This window comes from Nanorana parkeri, unplaced genomic scaffold, assembly GCF_000935625.1.
Source record: "Nanorana parkeri isolate BGI_ZX_2015 unplaced genomic scaffold, ASM93562v1 scaffold35, whole genome shotgun sequence".
Classification (NCBI taxonomy): Eukaryota; Metazoa; Chordata; class Amphibia; order Anura; family Dicroglossidae; genus Nanorana; species Nanorana parkeri.
The window spans coordinates 677,012-698,000 of record NW_017306303.1 but is presented as its reverse complement, the minus strand read 5'-3'; the positions used below and the strand labels follow the sequence as shown (position 1 = coordinate 698,000).

The window sequence follows — 20,989 nt, the reverse complement described above, 5'->3', positions numbered from 1 at the left end:
TATAATGTAACCATATGCATAGCTGAATGTTACCATTTATTTGAATTGCCAGTTATAATTTAGACTGATGTGAATGTGCACTGTGTAAAGCGGTGTGTAAATTGTCGGCGCTATATACAGTAAATACCAATAATAAATTGGGTAAAAATGACTGAAAGATTTCCCCAGCTGCTTTCCCAACCCTTTTTGCTAAATAAGAAATGATCGTTTTCCATCCCCAAATTTGTACGAAAAAAAAAAATTGTATTTGCTTTCTTAATAGCTCTTCTGAACCTTTTCCATCTTTCATTTCAATATAAATTCAATAAATAATTGAAGTTATATTGTTCTATCTACTAAGCATCCTCTGCATCTTAAGTTCCATTTTACCCTGAGTTCATTTTTTTTCTATTTGTTCCATGTTCTTTTTTTTTTGCACGATGCATTTGTACAGAAAAGCAGTCTCTTTTCAATGACTCCCATTTGTATCCCCATTCCCTCCCTGCTGCCTTCCATTTAGCTGGATGACTGGGTCTCCAAGGTACTGAAAGATATTATTACAGAGATGTTTGCCTAACTCCAGGTCTGCTGGCGTTTGTTCACTCAGCCCTGTGTGTCTCCGCTTCTCCTCTCCTGCATTTAGCAGTGATCCAGATTTCTCATGTGGGAGATTCCTGTAATACAAGTCTCATGATGGTGGAGTGGTCTTAAATTTAAAGAGGAACGCTAGGCAAATGTTAAACAATATTAGCTTAATGGTAACAATATTTATTATTACTAGTATTTCCTTATATTTTATAATTCATTTAATATCTTCATTTATTTAATCTATGGGTAACAATATTTAGCTAACTTCCTGTCCAGTAATAACATAAAATCAATGTGGCATATCCAGTGTAATTATAGCAATAGGCCAGACAGCAGAGTCACTTTTTTTTTTATCAAGCATCTCTGTGTACATTTGTGGGACTTTTTTCATCTAATGATGTGCATGTTTATGGTAACTTGTCACATAATGCACATAATATATTTTTGTTTTACAGGTTATATTCCTGTTATTTTAAACTGTGTTATACCTTCCCATTGGTAATACTTTTTTTAGAGTAAATTCCTTTTTAAACCCTAAGTGAAATTACAATCAGCCAAGTTTATATGATTGATCTCCATTCCAATCCTGCTGGGATTAAACACAATTCACAGACCAATGCTTTGGCCCAGGATCTCAAACCTCTAGAACTGGTGAGGGTGGTGGTGATGTTTAGTTTTTGGCCCTGGATCTAATACTTCTAGAACTGATGAGGGTGGTGGAGATGTTTAGTTTTTGGCCCCCGGATCTCATACTTCTAGAACTGGTGAGGGTGGTGGAGATGTTTAGTTATTGGCCCCGGATCTCATACTTCTAGAACTAGTGAGGGTGGTGGAGATGTTTAGTTATTGGCCCTGGATCTCATACTTCTAGAACTGGTGAGGGTGGTGGAGATGTTTAGTTATTGGCCCTGGATCTCATACTTCTAGAACTGGTGAGGGTGGTGGAGATGTTTAGATATTGGCCCTGTGTCTTAGATGTCTAGAACTGGTGAGGGTGGTGGAGATGTTTAGTTATTGGCCCTGGATCTCGTACTTCTAGAACTGGTGAGGCTGGTGGAGATGTTTAGTTACTGGCGCTGGATCTCATACTTCTAGAACTGGTGAGGGTGGTGGAGAAGTTTAGTCATTGGCCCTGGATTTCATACTTCTAAAACTAGGGAGGGCGGTGGAGATAATTAGTTAGTTCATAGAACTCAGCTAGATGTCAGGATGTGGGGCTGTGAGTGATCATGAAGAAAAATAAGTGCATTTTCAAGTTCAAGCAGCCACCTTGCATTTGCAACAACATATAGACAATATAAGGGACTGGTTATAAAGAAGAGAAAGGGGACATTCTTTGACTGGAGTTCCTCTTTAAATTGTGTAGTTCATTATCCAAAATTATGATCACAGCAAAAACAGAAAGGAAGCTTTAAATAAATGCAGCAACATGGAGTCAGGGTGACAGCTCTGACGTTAGCTGTTACATGTGGCGTTAGTGAATAAGGTATGTTGTTTGTAAACTCAGCATGCCGCTCTACACACTTCTCCTTAAAATGGATCACATATATTGCTGCTTTCACCTGCAGTGAAGATTGCAACGTTTGCCGGTTTTCAACTTGTCAGCAATGTTCTTCTATGCATAGTAACCTGGGTAGAAATTCAAACATAATTCTGAATGAAATCTTCCATGATAATTAGGTTTTTTTTGTCCATCCTTATTTCCAGATTTCTCAGCTTAGAGGGTTCATTGGTCATCATGCTGGTCTTAAAAATTAAGCTTGCAGTAGACATTGAAGCATAGATGATCAGGGCTCAAATGTCATAGCTTCTAGTGAGTTGACGAGTAACCCCCGCCCCCCACCATAACCCCAGTAAGAGGGGTGATGGTGGTGCTCTGTCTTGCCCATAAGGAGCATAAGAACAGCTTTGCCCCTTCCTCTACTTAACCAGCTATGTGTTTATCTCATAGTAGCATGGCCCTAATTCGGCCATAGACTTGAGATGACAGCTGCTCGTTGAGCAATGACATGATGTCTGTGGGTGACCCCGCTGTAAAAGGGTTAAAAAAAACTGTCACATTAATTAATATCTCTCCACTAAAAACAGTTCCATGCTCTGCGTTGTTTTCTTCCCTTAAAAGTCAAAAACATTTACAAATTGATAGAGGTTTGTGAGTAACAGGATTACCAAAGTAGAATTTCTAATCAGTTCCCATTCTGCTTGCATTCTGTTTACACTTAAGTTTTAAAAATTCAAAATGAGCTCAAACACAAAGCTTAGTCTAACCCTGCTCCCTATTATAGTTATTATGTGCTAGCCACATTTCGTGGATGTTGTTCCTATTGGACTTCATCTCCATTGCATAGTTTTGTCTGTGTTGTTGGAAAAAAAAGAAATTATTATGCAAAATGCTAAATCCATTAATATATGTAATTATATACGCTGCATGTTACAGAATTGCAGGTACATTAGGCCACTTTTTAACACATCTTGGCAAGTACTTGGAAGGACCCCTGGAGTGGAGTGAAGAAACACAAGTTTCATTCATGCTGCATTCCTTTAGAAACGTGCTCAAGCCAGTGGCCAGTATTGTAGAATTCTAAAGGTTTTTTTTATGTCTTCTTATGGTGAAAACTTATGGGTGTCGAGGACTGCACATCTGCTATTGTAGCCCCTGTGGTAGTTAGTTGGATCCTACTCTTTTATTTGGATTTTTACCTTATTTTATGAGATTGCAGCAAATGTGGTGATGCCTCTGTTGTAACAGGAGGAGCTCCAAATAGAAAGCAGCAGAGCTGGGAACTGAGGTTCAAAATGCTCTAGTCTCTGTAGAACCCTTCAGATACAAATGGGGGTAGGTAACCTCGCACTCAAGCTGTGGTGACACTACAGATCTCATCATGTCTTTGCTTCTGGGAGTCATGCTTGTGGCTATCAGAGGCTTGCAATGCCTCATAGGACTTGTAGGTTCACCACAGCTGGAGTTCGGAGGTTGCCTACCCCTGAGATACAATGTGCTAGTAGTTGCCACCCCAGATCCCACTTCCATAACTTAATTAAACATTTTGGCCCTTTTAAGTAGTGTTGAGTTTGACTAATTACATCACTGCCAGATCCTGAGAATTAGACGTATCTTGTCTTTGTTCTTTGTGTTCCTTTATATTACTGGATAACTATTTCTATCACAGTGAGCAGTACTGTGTAAAATATGTGAACCATTTTAAAGCCTATAAACATTCCCTATATTTTTGGATGCACTTTTAATTTCCAAGAAGGGAGCAGATTCCCCTTGGACCACTCTCATTTTGACAACAAGGGTTCAGATCAGAAAGCCTAATGGGCTTCATTCTGGACTGACCAAACTGAGACCATATTGCAGTGAATGGTCACTCTTTATACCACGAGTATAGCTGTTTTTTTCGTTGTCACTGGCACACATAAAAAACATTCTACAAATTCCACTTTTCAAGAGAGAATATTGGTTAAGCTGTGATGATATTTCTGGAGGATAACGCAACTATATCATCATGGCTGTTAGCACTCTATTTTGTTTTCCATTCCTGTTAAGCTAAACAGACCCTGATCATTTGGACCACACTGTGCTATAGTTCTAAAATAGCCAGCCCTCTAAATCACAGTTCCATTAATTTCTGTTATGTAAGTGAAGGTATCTACCATTGATCGTATTCGTACTTTGGTTGTACTGCTCTCATTCGTAGTACTGTTATTCTTTGCAGTATTTCCTGGCCTGCATGGATTGGTGTTGCTTAGCTTCTCATCCACTGACCAGGCATCCCAAGATACACCAGCATTATCCATTGTCTGCATTTAGCCACTGCAGTGCTTGCATGCCATAAGAACACTTCTGTAATGAATGCACGTGATACCCATAAAACGTATGTCGCTCCTCTGAAGTACATATTCCATGTAATTCATATGCTATCAGGGCCTGATTTACCATTAGACACATGCCTAGGCGGTACAGCAATGAGGCTTAATTTCCCCATATAATTATTGGCCACACATATATTCCCCATGAGTAGTACAGTCATCTCATATAACCCAATTTACAAATAACCCTTTTTTTTACTAATGGAGTAGAGCATGTTCACTTTCAATGTGAATTTTCAAAATGCAAATGTCTTTTTTTTATTTATCCCAGTAAATGAAGTGAAACAAAGTGAACATTTACAAAATCACTTAAGCTTGGTATAAACTGGAAGGTTTTCATACAAACTTTCATACAACTTTTTTGCCAGAGATGCAATAATGCCATCAGAGACTTGGCGAATGTTGTTCAAAACTTTGTTTGATTTTAACATTCGATTGTGAAATTAATGGAGTTTCCCAAACACAAAAAACACGTTCACTGTTAGAATTTTGTTAATTCAACAAAATTTTACCATACTGCTGCTTCAAATTTTTTCATCAATATGGACTAAATCATTTGTCAAATTAACTATTAGAAAAGCAAGCCAATGTTCAGAAAACCAATTTTTATGTAAGAAATTCTAACCATGTATGCCTAGCTTTGGCCTAGTGAATGAGGTTCTGCTGACCTCAGTCATCCAATCATTTGCAAGCGAATATCCTGTTAATTTTCCTTGGATGTGATTGGATATTCTTTGCAATGCGAATGTTTACTTTGTTTCACCTCATTTTCTAAAGCAAGTGAAAATCCACTTAGAAAAGTGAACATGTTCTACTACTTTAGTAATTTAACCTAACTGTCACCTTATTCTAAGCCAGTTTAGGATCAGTAAAAAGAAAAAAATGTTTATGTAGTTAAAGTCATCACTCTAACAGAGAGGAGATACATTGAACACAAGTTGTGTGTGTAAAGGTTGTGGTAATAGTATTTGCCCCTGGTTGTTATAGTTGATCACTATATATTTTAATCAATGAGAACAATTTTGTACAGCCCAGTTGTTCACAATGTGGAAAGACAGTCCCTGCAAAGGGGGGCACGTATCAAGCAAATTAGTGACAATTAGTGACTGATTTGTGGCAATTAGTGTACACGGGACAGATTTTCACTGTAAACAGGGGCAGAATTAAGAAGTGGTCGGGGTCAGGAATTGATGTCTCAAAACCGTTGCACTTGGCTACCCAGGGATACAGATGTATGGTACTGTAAACCTGTTGCAGAGACTTTGCTGATGGAGAGGCAGTCTAATTTGTGACTAATTATGTCGCTAATTGGCTTGATCAATACCCCCGTGTTCCTTGAAAGGGGGGGACTATGGGTAGGTAATTGTGTCAATTAAAGCTATTAAAGTCCTAAATCTGGAAGCCAAAATTAGCTTAGTAATAAGAGTTCCAACAACAAAAGACACAAAATATGGGGGTTTTAGGGTGCAATACCAGGATTGAAACCCAGTTACATTATAATAAGCATGTTTGTAGTACATGATATACATTATAATGTAACTGTTTTATTGCTGGTATTGCACCCTAAAAGCCCCATATTTTGTGTCTTTTGTTGTTGGAATTATAAATTGAGGGGTGCGGTGTCTCATTCTCTTTGGTGATTCAAAATATCTTGTTAAATTAGTAATGAAAGTTCCAGGCCTTCAAACCAGACTTTCAGTCCTTGTGGCTGCAGCTGGCAGTGTTCCCATCCTCCATTTATGTCTGCTATAGTGCAGATAGATTTCAATAAAGTACCTGAGTGTAATTACTATGGAGCCCTACTTCCTTCTCACTAAGCCCTGCTCGGTAACATCACAATGTCTTGGCTGCTGCACTTCACAGATGAGGAGCAATTGTATGAATGTGTGTGAAGTATAATGTTTTATGTTTATAAGGACAGTAAACTTGACCAACAGTTATTAACATGTAAAAAATAACATTACATGTGTTTTGTATGTGTAAAATATTTCCATTTCTTTCAGGATTTTTGGGGCATTTTGCTATAGTTACCTACCTAGACCTTGTAGCGGTATTTGCAGCCGATATCACCTTCATGATCACACTGCTCTTGTATTTAAACTCAAACTAGGAAAACTAGGGATGCACAGATACTTTTCGAGTACCATTGCAGATACTTGGCATTTTCATGAGAACTATCAGGGTTGCAGCGGTTGCAGCTGGGACCTAGCTCTGGCACTCCACCATTGTCCTGAAATCATTAGTCGATATTGTTTTAGAAAAACTGTCACATGACAATAAACAAAAATGTATCAGTACTCGTACTTGTAAGTACTCGGCAAGTACCAGTACTCGTACTCCCAAAACTGGTATCGGTGCATCCCTGTATTTATATTTATAAAAACAAAATCGTACATTAAAACAGAGATGTACAAATCCCGGGAGCTCCGTGTGCTCCTTACAAATGGCAGCTGCCTCCTAACTTTTTAATTTTTCTCTAGTCTAGTCTTGGAGCTCAAAAGTATCGGTACATGTACTCGTACTTGTACCGAGTACTGTACTTGGTATCTGTGCAACCCTAAGGAAAACCAAGGCTGTTGTGCCACCAAAACATTCTTGTCAGTACACTGAATCGAGCTGTGGCACATGGCATAGGAAATGTGTATAAATTGTCATTTATTTCCAGAATTCATGTAAAGTTTGCAGCAAGGGAGGAGGCGGGCTTTAACTTCATTTTACTGAGACAATCAACAAAACATGTAATATGACCGGGGTGCCCAAACATGTTCACGTGGCTGCATATACTTACAAATGATATACTGTACACTAAAGCTGAACCCTGGGCACATAACATTGAATTTAAATTTACTCCTCAATAGCCACAAAGGTTATAAGTCAACGTTATGTGTACCAAATGTCTTTGCAAACCCAGATATTAGCATATTAACCCTAATCTATACGGACAGATCTGCAGGCGGTGGGGGGGAGTAAACCAACCCACTACAGGCTTACTGCAGAAAATTACAGGAGAGGGGTGGACACAAGACCAGTCACAAGGAGAGAAAGCAGCAGTGACCGGTCTTTGTTACAGGAAGCTCCTGCACAATTTTTCACATTAGATTACTGCACAGATCTGGAACAAATATACAAAGCACACCATGGGGCTGATGTATGAAACTTCTGTCCAGATTATAGCACAGCATTACAGACGCTAGATGGCGCTAGGGGAGCATAGGGGATAGCTATACGCTTGGCAGAGTTTTTATACATTAGTCTCTAACATTCAAGTAGCAATACAGATGCCTGTTTTAGAAAGACAATATTTGCTTATTCCAGAGTTCAGCTTTAACAAGGTTTTTTTCCAGACTTTCACAGCATTTTTAAGATTCACAGTTTATCAAATGTATTTATCTACACAGATTAAGCCGGCACCCAATCACATGAAAAAACTGTATTTTTGCGTGCACGTGATTACATGGTGATTCACCTTATTCACTAAGCTAATGGAACATTCCCTTGCAAAGTCTACTGCTCTTTTCCCTTTAGTAAATCAACCTGCATCCTGATACATTCCTGGTTTGGGATTATGAGCGCACACAAGCTCACATCCTCAAGATTGTAACCCAAGCTCATATCTATCTCTTTTAAAAGAGAACATTATTACTTTAAAAAAAATGTTTTAAATTGGATATATTTTTCCTAATTGTAATTTCTTTTTTAAGGCTTAGAAATGTGTTACTACAGTGAGTTAAAATACCACCAGTTTAATTATTTTAATGAACTATGATGAAGTTATAGAGCAATTATATTAATAACTTTAGTTTCTGATGCTTTATATATAATGTCTGTTGGTGCTGCTGGCAGACATTTTCACGTGACACTTAAATGTACTTATGCAGTTGTTGGCAGCGGACAGACGCAAAAGTACAGCTTTTTGTTGGCAGCATGATTATGAACTTAGTAACACAAGCCAAGCCTCCATCTTTGAAGCCGTTTATCAGCATTTTGCTGACTTTGACAAGGTTCTGCAATATGCAAACAGGCTCATTGTGCTTCTAATGATCACCATTTTCTTTTATGAGCAAATGTTTTCTAAAATAAAACATTCCAATATGCTGGAGGCTGAAGAGGGCGACAGATGTGAAGACTAAATAGTTTCCTCTGATCTACATTTCCTAAATTATACCAGATAGTTTCCTCAAAATATCTGCAGAAAGCTGAGTTTGAAAGAAAAGACGAGCATTTGTGTCTGCTAATGTCTATTTAATGGTGCGCAGTTTGCATGTTATAAACAACAGCTTTATGCTAAGAGTTTCCAAATTGCGAATGAACCATCAAATATTTTTGGAAGCTTTCTGGTCATGGTTGTTCAACTTTCTGTGCTCAGCTCATTTTTGTGTTCTTTCTATATGGTGGAATCCAGCTGGTTCGTGACAATGCAGATCTTCGTTGTGAGCTTCCTAAACTGGAAAAACGTCTTCGGGCTACGGCTGAGAGAGTTAAGGCCCTGGAGGGTGCACTGAAAGAGGCCAAGGAAGGTGCAATGAAAGATAAGAGAAGGTACCAGCAGGAGGTGGACCGCATCAAGGAAGCTGTACGCTACAAGAACACAGTGAGGCGCACTCACACTGCACAGATTGGTAAGACACATATGTGACCTGTGTCATAACCAAAAGCATTAACATCAAATCTGAACCGCAGAACCCTAATATTACCTACATATAGCGCTGTATTTATTACTAAATCATTAAATGTATTGCAAGCAGTGTAAGTACCTGAATTTGACTTGGTATCAGCCTCTTATAATGCATAGTACAGCAGAGCTTAAACTGTGAGGGGGAAGCAGCAGAGGTCAGTCAGCTGTGCAGCAATGCTTATATAATAACATGGGAAATGCTAATAGGAAGAGCGATCAAAGAGATGAGCTCATCACTCTTCTGCTTCTGCTGCTTCTCCTGCTGCTTCTCCTTCAAGATCCTGTCACAGTGTGGGGTGGAGGGAAGATCTTACATTTTTACTTAACTGCAGCAGAGAAAAATTAGGTCTCCTGCCCTGTTAGAAAGGGCTGTATTTTGTGGCAGAGCTGTGTAATTCTCACAGCTGGATGCACAGAAATACAAATCCTTTTGGCTGGTAAAACAGGTCCCATGTACATTATATGTTTCATCTGTGTGTTGATGTGTTTGCTTGGAATTTAGCTTTTATGAAATACCAGCAAATAAGAGAAACTAAATCGAACTGTAAAGGAAAAGGAAATGCTTTCTTGTTCAATACAAAATGCACCAAGTTCCTATGAATATATAAGGTTGTTCTACTTTCCTGTAGAGAAGCACTGTTGAATAACCATGTCTTACTATAGGTTGGGTGTTTTAGAAGGTGAACAACATCCTCGTTCAATAGACATTTAAAAATGTGCTGAAATATGTGTACACATTAACACTGTCACCCTGCCCATTTACGGCAAAGTGACCCTGCCGACCTGCTGAAACTCACCATGCCAGCGCTCTCCTGCCACTTCTTGCTCCATCACAGCTGGGGCATCTTTTTCCAGGGGAGCATTTGAAATCCTCCAATGTCACAGTGCTGGGGTCTAGCAGCCAATCAATATACCAGAACAGAGGGAGCAATGTCACTGCTCCCTATAGCTTCCTACACCAGCTAGCAGCAATTTGGTGCCAGCTGCAATGGAGGAAGGAGCAGTAGGGGAGTGCTGACAGGGTATTAGTGGGCCCATTTGCACACACTGTCATTTTGCCCTGAATGAGCAAGGTGACAATGTCCATTTCAATTCACTTATTTGTTTATAGACTAGGTTTTCATATATTTGAAAGCTGTTTACCCAAAATGTACATTTCTGTTTTGATTGATGCTTGGAGGATGAATCATCCACCTGCTTCTTATAAACTCCTTTGGGAAGATATCTGCACTGGAGTTTTTGCTCATTCAAGCAGGCATTACCATTAAAAGGATATACCACTCTCTCCGCTGTAATCTCCAGCTGTTACATTACTTTAAATTACAAGAAATGTGGCTGTGAGAGGGTGGTCCTCCTATGTGGACTTATGTGCCTTTATATATTGTCTGTTGAACGCGGGTGTCAGTACTCATTCATACTTTGCTTACTGCTGGATGCACCTAAAATAAAACGACTAGCCAGGAGCATCCAGTGAACATCAGAGTGTCAGTGAGTATTGATGACTACATCCACTATATACAGTATGGCCAGCACAGTGTCGTAGTGGTTAGCGCTCCTCCCTTGTTGCACTGGAGGTCCCTGGCCAGGTCACTATCTACAAGGAGTTTGCATGATATCCATGTGCTTGCATGGGTTTCCTCCTACACTCCAAAGACATGCTGGTAGGTTAATTGGCTCCTGTCCAAGTTGGCCCTTGTATGTGAGATAGGGACTTTAGATTGTAAGCTCCTTGAGGGCAGGGACTGATGTGAATGTGCACTGTGCAAATTGTGGGTGCTTTATAAATACCAATAATAAATAAATATACAGTATAATTGTTGTTATGGTGAGCACATCTAAATGCTGTACCCAGGAGGAAATGCTGGGTAACTGCTGTACATCAGCAACGACCATTCACAGTGGCTAGAGAGCACAAGCCCTGCTGGGTTCACACCTTTGTGCTGCAGTAACGCACATGTTACCACACTACTGTGAGCCATAGTTTGCTGCATTTACAAAAAAAAAGAAAAAGATATATGCACTTTTTTTGCTGCATTTTAGTGCACTAGGGAACCCATTAAAATGATTGGGCTGCCCTAACACAACATGTGTTAACACACAAAGACAGCACATCAACTTGCTTTTGTTACCACTCCGCAATGGTGTGAACTTGAAGGGCTTGAAGGGCAAAGCATTTTTATCACCTTATCTATGTATATTATAGAGGTAATGTATATACACTGCCTGGCCAAAAAAAAGTCACCACCTGGATTTAGCTAAGCAAATAGGTAAGAGCCTTCCATTGGATAAGTATGAAGGTTAATTTATTAACCTGTATTTGTGGGAGGGGATTATGGCTATTTAAACTCCTCCTCTTCCCTTTCCTGCCTGACATTGTAGGGGAAGCGTTTGTCCCCACCCACCCATCCCTCTTTATAACTCAAAATTCCATCACCTTTTCATTTGGTATGCCCCCTTTTAGGCGTAGCCAGCAGCGTGGCCACGGGCACACCTCAGGCCACATTAGCTTATTGGCACAACTCAGCCCACACTATATCTATTATACGGTATATATACCCGACCACAAGTGTTATGATCTAGGGTTGCTTCAGTTGGTCAAGTCTAGGTTCAGCAATGTTATGTCCCCAAATGAGGTCAGCTGCCTACATGAATATACTGACTAACCAGTTTTTTCCATCAATCGGTTTTTTTCTTCCCTGATGGCATGAGCATATTCTAAGGTGACATTATCAGGATTCATCATTGTGAAAGAGTGGTTCAGGGACCATGAGAGATCATTTGTACACATGGATTGCCCACCACAGAGTCCAGACCTTTGGGATGTGCTGGAGAAGACTTTACACAGTGGTCCAAATCTCCCATCATCACTACAAGATCTTGGTGAAAAAATGTATGGAAATCTGGATGTAAATAAATTTTGTGACATTACATAAGCTTATCGAAACAATGTCACGGCGAATGCGTGCTGTAATCAAAGCTAAAGGCAGTCCAACAAAATATTATAGTGTTTGACTATATTTTTGGCCAGGCAATGTAATATGAATATAAAATAATTTGTTGCCATTAATTCGTTCATTTATATTTTTATTTTTTTACTTTTTTTAGCCAAGCCAATCAGGCCAGGACACTACCCTGCATCTTCCCCAACCAGTCCCTATGGAGTTCGCAATTCGGATTCTCTTAGTTACACCAACAACATCTTCCAGCAATACCAAAACATGTACGTGCAATCATCCAACTCCTCCAATGACACATTGTAAGTATGAGCGTTTAATGGAATGTTTCCTTCTACCGTCACCCATAATTTTTAAAAGTGTAATTTCAGGAAATAAAAAAAGGCATAACACTCTACCTTATCACACTTTCCTTACTGGAAATGTTACAATAGCCAACAAAACAGTCAGTCTAACCATCACTGCTGGGCAGACATAAGGACATAAGGTATCACGAGCGTTCAATGAAGAAGAGAATGTGTGTCTTGTTTTTCTTATTAAAACTACTGACCCCTCCCTCTCCCCCCCGTGTTGCAGTATGAATGTAATGATGATGTCTGCAGATCTTCCATCACTAGATAAACTGGATGATTTTTGTGCTTACTAAGCTACCACCATGGAAACCTGTCTTGCATGAGGGATTTAAGGGAGACACAGGGTGTTTTTTGGTCTATCGTTATGATGCCTTGTGTCTGTTTAACTTTTTCATTTTTTAAAAACATTTTCAGCACTGCAAAAAAATAAGATTTAAAACGTGTGCTTAGAAAACAGTGTATGCTGACCTTCTTCTGAAAATTCTAGTTGCCTGGCTATCATACTAATTCTCGCAGGACAAGTATACGGTTGAGGGGTTTTGACTTTACTTGTTGCATGCTTATTCTGGCCAGTTGATTGAAGTTATTGGATCAACATGACAGCAGCTGACAATTTTGGAAGGAGATCAGCAATGATAGTCTATGTAGCACAGGTTTACTTTAAAGAGGATTGGTTGTCAGGAGCAGCTGCTCCAGATTTTGTCTGTTCCAGTTTCGATAAATTTTTCTCTGTTTTCTTTTCACATTAATATGAACTCTACCAAAGGAAAAACCTTGGTGCTGTGGTTTTGATGTTTTGGTGCTTTTTAATTCAGGTGCCCAGTCTGAAAATCATGACCCTTTAGGCTTCATTTACACAAGAAAAGGCCGGCACGTACAGCTCCGTGCTGCGTGCATGGCCGTGATTAGAACACAGCCCCTGTCCTTCTCTATGGGAGTATGCGGCCGTATGCCGCCCTACCCTCACCCGTCCTGCACGTCCATGCGGGTGTCCATACCCGTACGCTGACAGGATGGATCCTGTCTGCGTCCGAGCCGGGACATCCGCACCCGTACGCTTAGGGTGAGCGTAGGGCGGCGTACGGCCACGTACTCCCATAGAGAAGGACAGGGGCTGTATTCTAATCACATGCAGCACCTGTCCTTCCCGGAGCTGCCCGATACAGCTATGCACGCAGCACGGAGCTGTATGAGCCGGCCTTTTCCCATGTGAATGAGGCCTTAGGGTTACTTTAGGGTGAAGGGTAAAGGGGTTTTTTATGTTCATCTGTGTGAATGGAATTTGGTTTTGTGTTGATGGTATCAGTTTGAGATCATTCACAATTCATTGACAGGTTAGTCTCACCTGCAGTTGAACCCCTTTAGACCTGCATTTGAACTGCTTCAAGCGGGTTTTGCATTCCAGTAGACTTATATGGGGATGCAAAACCCCTCTGGCATAAGCAATAGCCTTTGACACAGGCCATAAGTGGTAGGTCATGTTTTTGTTGGTTATGTGTTTAGATGAAGCACTGAGATCTTGAGGAATGCTGAATTAAGTTTTACTTGCATTACATCAGCATTATACAGCATAGAGAGAGAATGTCCTGTGTATCATAGATAAGCATGCATATAGAAAACTAACATTGCACTATAGCACCATGTACAGCTCAAAAGACAAATTATCAGTATATGCTGTTGCATTTCCAACACCCCTTCTCAACAGCATATGCGTTGCTATATGATATTCAGCTTCTCTCAAAGGAAACTATGACAATCCTTTGGCAATGGCTTGGTGAGGGCATCCACAGTCATTTCTTCTGATGAGCAATATTGCATGTCAATAATAGCTTGCTCTTGAGTGTCCCTAGACAGATGATACTTCACGTCGATGTGCTTGGTTCTAGGCCCTTTCTGATTGTGTCAGCTTTATACATCCCTGGTTGTCTTCAAAGATTGGGATGGGGTTTGACATGTCTACGCCCAAGTCCATTAAAAGCTGGTGAATCCATATTGTTTTTTGACAAGCGTGTGCTGCTGCTATGTATTCAGCTTCAGTTGAGAAAAGTGCAACAGTTGTTTGCTTTCAGCTAGACCAACTGATGGTTCCTTTCCCGTATTGGAAGATGTAACCACTTGTGGAGGATTTGCAGTCTGTGCAGTCTCTGGCCCAATCAGCATCCACATATCAAACTAGTTTTGGATTTGACGCTGCTGGCAGTCATAGCTTGATCCGAATTGTTATTTTAAAGTATTGTATAACATTTAAAATGACATTTTAGGGCCTGTTGACACCAGAGGCTTTGGAGCTGCGCTTGGCTGCTTTTTCCAGCACAACTCCAATGCATGGACAAGGCAAAATGCCTTGCTTTAAAATGGCTCATTTCACACATTGCAGTGGTGTGCACTAAAAAAAGTACTGCATGCATTACTTTTTTCAAGGCAGTGATGTGTGACATGGTGAAACCACAGGGCACCGCGCTGTGTCGATAAAATTGTGACATTTCAATAAAGTTCTAACAAATAAAAGGAAATTGTGCAATTCATCGGGATCAGTGCATGCGTTCCTGTAAGCGTACACAAATGGCCATACATACAATGTAGGTTGCTGGTGTGGACGTGCCCTTAGGGTCAATATAAGAATTAGGGATAGCTTTATTTATAACTTAGCTGTACTGAAAGCCTTATGCCAAGAACTACAAAATAAATGAATGTTTCCTACAGTACACTAACTGAGCTTTTGATTTTCTTTTGCTTTAGTTTCAGCAACCCCTGTTCCACTGCAAGGAGCAGTTCTTCCACTAGCAGTCTGCTTCCCTACACAAAGATGAATGTGGATAATGGTAAGGGGTTTACCTAAAAGGCCAAATCAAATAATGAAATGCTAATTAAGGGCCTTTATAAGTATCCTCATTGAGGCAGGCTTCACACCCATGCATTTCTGTAATGCACAGTAAAATGCATTTCTTACTGCATGTTACTGCAATGCATGGCACTGTGTGGTGCATGGTTGTACCATTTATTCAGTATGGTACCCCAGTTCACAAGTACAGTAGATGCCAACTGACTTACACCACAATGCACATGCAATAAATGTTCAGGTCTAAATGTTCTCCGTTACTGTGCATAAGCAGGCCATGTAAATTAATGGACCAACTTATAAAATCTATGTGGTGCATGAAATACTACAGGTTAACCTGCACCTGGTGATACAATAGAATGGCATAACATAAAGGAGGCTGTAGAAGCCATTTGCAATGAAACGGTGCAGCATATAATTGTTACTTATGCACCAATATAAATGGAGGGATTCTCTGCAAGTACTGTATGTCACATAGGTATACTAGGAAACTTGTCAAAGGAGAAATATGTTGGCTGCCTTCTGAAATGCTAGTGCCCCGACTCTCATGCTGATGTTCTACCTCTTAAAGGCAACTAAAGCGGGGACAGAACAGCCATGCATGCTAGCAGGAGCTACTATATCATTACAACATATAACTAGCACAATAAAACCTTCTTAGAACAGAAGATCTTCCATCACATATCCCAAAAATCATTCCTTTATGCCCCACTTAAAGTAGAGCTGGAACAATTTTTTTAAGTTTTGGATAGCATAAGGGACAAGCCACAACAAGAAGTTAGAGGAAGTCCTTCCAAAGTAAGGAAATGTCCTGGTGGTCAGCAAGGTCAGAAGAAATTGCGTCCCCATTGGAAAATGTCCCATCTATTCCCGTTCTGGTGACAACCGAAAATGTTGTATATTCTTCCACTTTCTCTTTCAGTGATGACAGTCACCCGGACAAATAGAGAGGGTGAATCTTGATAGTTCGTCACTGTTTCTGCCAACCTTTAGTTGTTAGCGCTTTTTCACACCAAATACGGACTGATCTGCATGAGTTTCTGCACATGCAGTGCAGTGTGTTTTGCCGCGTTTTTGCTGTGTTCCGGATGTTTTTTTTTTTTAAATGTTGTTTTTTTTAGCCTAAAATGGTCTTTCAGTGCATTCCAGGGCGTTTGCATGCATTTATATGCGTTTACATGCATTCTGGTGTGTTCCAGAGCAGAACAAATAGGGCATGCCGCATTCTTTTCACATGCTCTGGAAATGAACGCTGTGGTGTGAACTAGAGCCCAAAATACCATTGGAATACGCTGGATGCATTTTTGATGCGTTCTGTAACTGCTCTGCTCTGCATCTGCTCCATACTTGGTTTGAACAAGCTCTCAAGCAGTAACTATTTCCATACATTGCTGACACTTATTGCACCAACCACTAACAAAAGTGCCAGGTACGTTACCCAAAAATAAGACAGCGGCATAGACCCAGTTCATACATGTTAAAGAATTCGGATTCACTTGCTCCACACTTTTTCCAGACCAGCAGTGATGTGAGGCCAGGCAACTAACATTTAGAGGCCAGAGCCCAGCTAAGGCAGCTCTTACTTCTCTCAGACAAGTAAAGGATAACTGTACTTCTAAAACAGCATCAGTTGTCAATTATGATCATTTTCTGGCAGCAGCATCATCAGGAATTTTCCTTTACTTGCAGTGTTTTTAAAGGAATAAATCATGGGGAAATGTGCATGTATTGCAAAGATGCACTTCATATATTTTTTTATATTGCTCAGACATACACTTTAATATTATTCAGAGATGTTCCAGCATATTACATTCTCTATGATCATTCAGCGGTTACTTTTCCTAAGTAGCAGAATAAATGCTTCACTTCCTTACATTGCATTTGTATAGCCAAGCCTAACTTGACCAATTGAATCTTCTCCCAAAGTGGATATCTGGAGAGATCAGGCTACCAACATGTAGTTGTGTCCTCATCTGACAAGACCCACCCAGACCAATGGATGATCGTTATGTGTGTGGGTACCATAATAAATGTGACTATATTGTCCTGTGTTCATGTCATAAAGAATTTAACGAATTGATGTTTAAAGCAGCCACACAAAAAATGTAATCTAAAGATGTTATCATTTGTCAAACAATGTTTAATAAGCCATCTTTCCATGCCATGCTGCACACACAGGCAATGCTACAGACATCAATGATAACAGGTGAGTCATGGATGCACGGTGCAGTATAAGGCATGAATTGTCGATCACATCTTAAATCATATGACATCATGTGCCATTTTCCAACTAGTTCTCCGGATCACATCAAGGAATCAGGGAAATGAATAGGGAGCTTTGTTTGAACTGTGTCTAAGAAAAACAGGCATGCTAGTGCCCAGAGCTCTGGAAGACATAACCTTTGAATGGTCCATGAGCCCTCAGCTGGGAAACAAATGTGTAATAAAGAAAAAATTATTTACCTTAATTAATACATAAACCAGTTATTTTACATTTACATGATATTCAGAGATGCATAACTAATCTTATAGTGTATGTGGCACATTGTGGCAGTATAAAGCAAGGAGTGAACAGAAAGCATTTAGGAACATGTTAGTAATTGGTTTCCCACACAAAAATTCTGCATTTTTCCTTAGGTGAAATCACAGAAAGCTAAACTCAGAATGGACGGCCTTACCTAAATTATTCTAGTTACTCACTAAAAAGCAACCCTCAGAAAACTTTTAAGAGGATTTCATATGTTGTGTATGTCAATGTTACATTTCTGTGACTCTATAGTACATATTCTGCATCAACGCTGAATCTAGTGGTTAAGAGTGGTGCAAACTTTGGCTCCTGTTGCCCCATCTTGCAGATGCTTTCCCTGTGACCCTTTGATTCTGTCATAGCCTAATCTACATATGCAGATTTATTACAAAAAAATATCATTGTACCATGCAGAGATGTATTACTACTAATTACTGACCTGTTACAATAATTTCTAGTGAACAGCAAATATTATAAAATTTGCATTGCTGGATTAGATTCTCTGCACTTGATGGCATTTGTAATCTGCCCCATATGTAGTAGACCAAGGGGAGCCTGTGCTTCATTGTGGGTAACCTATCGCTCACTAATTAAGGTTGTGATATCACATGGGGTTGTGAATCCTTCAGCTTCTCCTGTGCCCTCTGCCAAAAATCTTTTTGCTGTAAAAGAAAACTATGTGCAGGAAACCATGTAATAATATTAGAGAGGAGCAGGTCATGTTAAACTTATACTTTTTGCTTGATTGAGGCGATAAGCAACAAGTAGTTATGGGATCAGAAAGCAGATTCCCTTGTGTACATCAATCTGCTCTTTTGTAGCCTGGTAAACCCCATACCAGTTAACCTCATATCCATTCATCACTGAGGTCAGTACTAAATGGGACACAGTGAGGATCCCATTTATTTCTGAGATACAATTGACAGCCATTTGGTTTTTATTTCTGTGATACAATTGACAGCCATTTGGTTTTGGATCTTGAAAGTGCTAGGATTGTTTTTTGTTGATACTGCAAATAAGAGAGTGACTCTCAGTGCCTGAGGTGCAACTATTTTCCAAAACCCTTTTAGGTAAGATCCTAAGGTGATTTACCCTTAGGATCTTATTACAGACAGATCAAATGACTAGGTAACTCATGATAACCGATTACATGGAAGCTGTCACGTGTGCTAATGGTTTGCTGTAGATGCAGTGAGGTACAGGAACACTTGGTTTATGTGTTTTCCTCATATTGTCTCATTCATGTTTTCCCAGTATTTGTTTGTCCCCTTGTTATTTGTCAAAGTTCACCTTTTCTAGCCTGTTCCTGTATTACCTGCGATATATATATATATACAGTTACTAATTGTGTCTTTTTTTTCTGGAGAGTAAAGTGAACTCATCTTCCAATAAAACAATGGCACAGGTTAGAGAAGCCTATTCTTCTTGCACCACTGTTACCGTTTTATTACGATGGCCATTTTAAAATACTACTTTTTATAGACACGGTGGATACTAGTTTAGGGTCTTAATAACCATCCCTATCATATATTGTCCATCTCATCTTTTACAGAAGTGACTTGCCATGTGGCTGCGAAGCGGATGAGCAGTCCCAGTTATTCCCTCTTCATCAGGAGACTGCAGCAAGCTAATAATAGCGATCACCTAAGTCCTGTCTCCTGCACTTCCAGGTACTGCATAAGATAGTGAGTGGGATATGTCATTGGGAAATACATGTGCACATTTCTTATAAAAGGGAACATATAGTGGTTTTGTACATATATCTTTATTTATTATGGTCAGAAATATTTTTTTTAAAGCAGAACTCCAGTTAAATCAAATCTTAACCCTTGCAGTGGGGCTACCCCCACACTGCAAGGGCTGAGTGCTTGCTTTGTCTAGGGAGTTAGACTGACTCTTAGATTGCTCCCTCCAGTCTGTCTCCTCCTCTGCTCCTATGGATTCTTGCGGCAGGAATCCCAGGTATGCCCGTTCAGTTGCGCCCACCTTACCCTTAATGACAGGGTTATAGGGGCCACATCTGTCAGCAGTCTGCATGTAATTATACATGGTAGGATTACATTCAGTTTAGGATAGATGATTGTTCCTGGACACAGGATAAATGCATCCAGGGAGAATCATCTGTCCCTAGTAATGTACCATGTACTATTACATACATGCAGACTGCTGTTGACAGATGTGGTCGCTGTCACCTTGGATGGGTTTAGTCACCCTGTCATTAACTTGGATGAGTACATAGGCTGCATCTGAACTGGTGCTTTTAGAAATTCGTAGGTTCTTGCCGCAAGAATCCCAGATGCACTGAATTCCTGTGTGAATGCAGCCCAAAGCCTGAATCCCAGAGCCCTGTACAGGTAACCATACACACCTCTGCTCTTTTCTGTCCTAACAAACTTATCTACTAATCATTCTTTTTTTTCTTTTTCCACTTCTAGTTTCCAAAGGAACTGAAGCTTATCCCCAGCATGCTGCAAGTTAGCTTCCTGTGGCCTCTGCTGCCAAACATTATCCTTCCTGTACGACTGTCTTGCTCCGTGTCTTTCTAAAGTGCTCTGTTAACGTACTGTATACTAACAGCTGCTAATGTTTATTCTATATCTTTGCAATTTTGCAATGCATTCAATTATGTACCCACTTGTGTTTAAAACTCAACCCTCTAGATTAACTTATTGTATATCTGTCAAATCTCACACTGTGTCATTAACATGGGGTTTGTAATGTATGCTCAGGAGTGGAATAAAAGGAGCCAATGAAAATAGTGTAATGCTGTCTTTTCGGTGCTCAGGCCTTATAAGCCTAAATGGATATTTGGGAAGGTAAAGTTTCACTCAAAATAGCATTGTTTTGTTTATGATTAAACATACATGAACCCACCTGCTTCTTGTTCAGATATAAAGTTTATTTGCAATGTCAGCCTCTAGTAGAGTTCACATTTGTCATGAATGCCTGATATTCTGACTCCGATCGTTGTGATAGCGAAATATATCCCTTGCTGAGACCTCTATGCCTGGCCTGTATAAGCAGATATACTCACTGCGGACAATCCTCGTCAGATAGCTGAACTCGTCAATACCGATTCATTCAAAAGAGGTGTTTATTCTTTACAGCAGATGATAGGAACAGCAGATGAATGGTGATAGTATTGTGCGGTCAGAAAATGATGCCTTTCCTACGTACTGTGCAGATTACATGTGTGTCCTT

General features: G+C 39.9%; 1 protein-coding gene across 1 annotated transcript in view; it reads left to right on the top strand.

The window, feature by feature from the left end:
• Nucleotides 1-20,638, top strand: part of KIF5A (kinesin family member 5A) — a 125,353-nt gene extending 104,715 nt beyond the window's left edge. Inside the window, exons 24-29 of the mRNA XM_018569717.1 lie at nucleotides 8,843-9,059; nucleotides 12,221-12,371; nucleotides 15,162-15,244; nucleotides 17,440-17,467; nucleotides 19,341-19,458; nucleotides 20,224-20,638. Coding sequence (XP_018425219.1) covers nucleotides 8,843-9,059; nucleotides 12,221-12,371; nucleotides 15,162-15,244; nucleotides 17,440-17,467; nucleotides 19,341-19,419 — 558 coding nt within the window. The 3' untranslated portion in view covers nucleotides 19,420-19,458; nucleotides 20,224-20,638. The remainder of the gene's footprint in view (nucleotides 1-8,842; nucleotides 9,060-12,220; nucleotides 12,372-15,161; nucleotides 15,245-17,439; nucleotides 17,468-19,340; nucleotides 19,459-20,223) is intronic.
• Nucleotides 20,639-20,989: the final 351 nt, after the last annotated feature.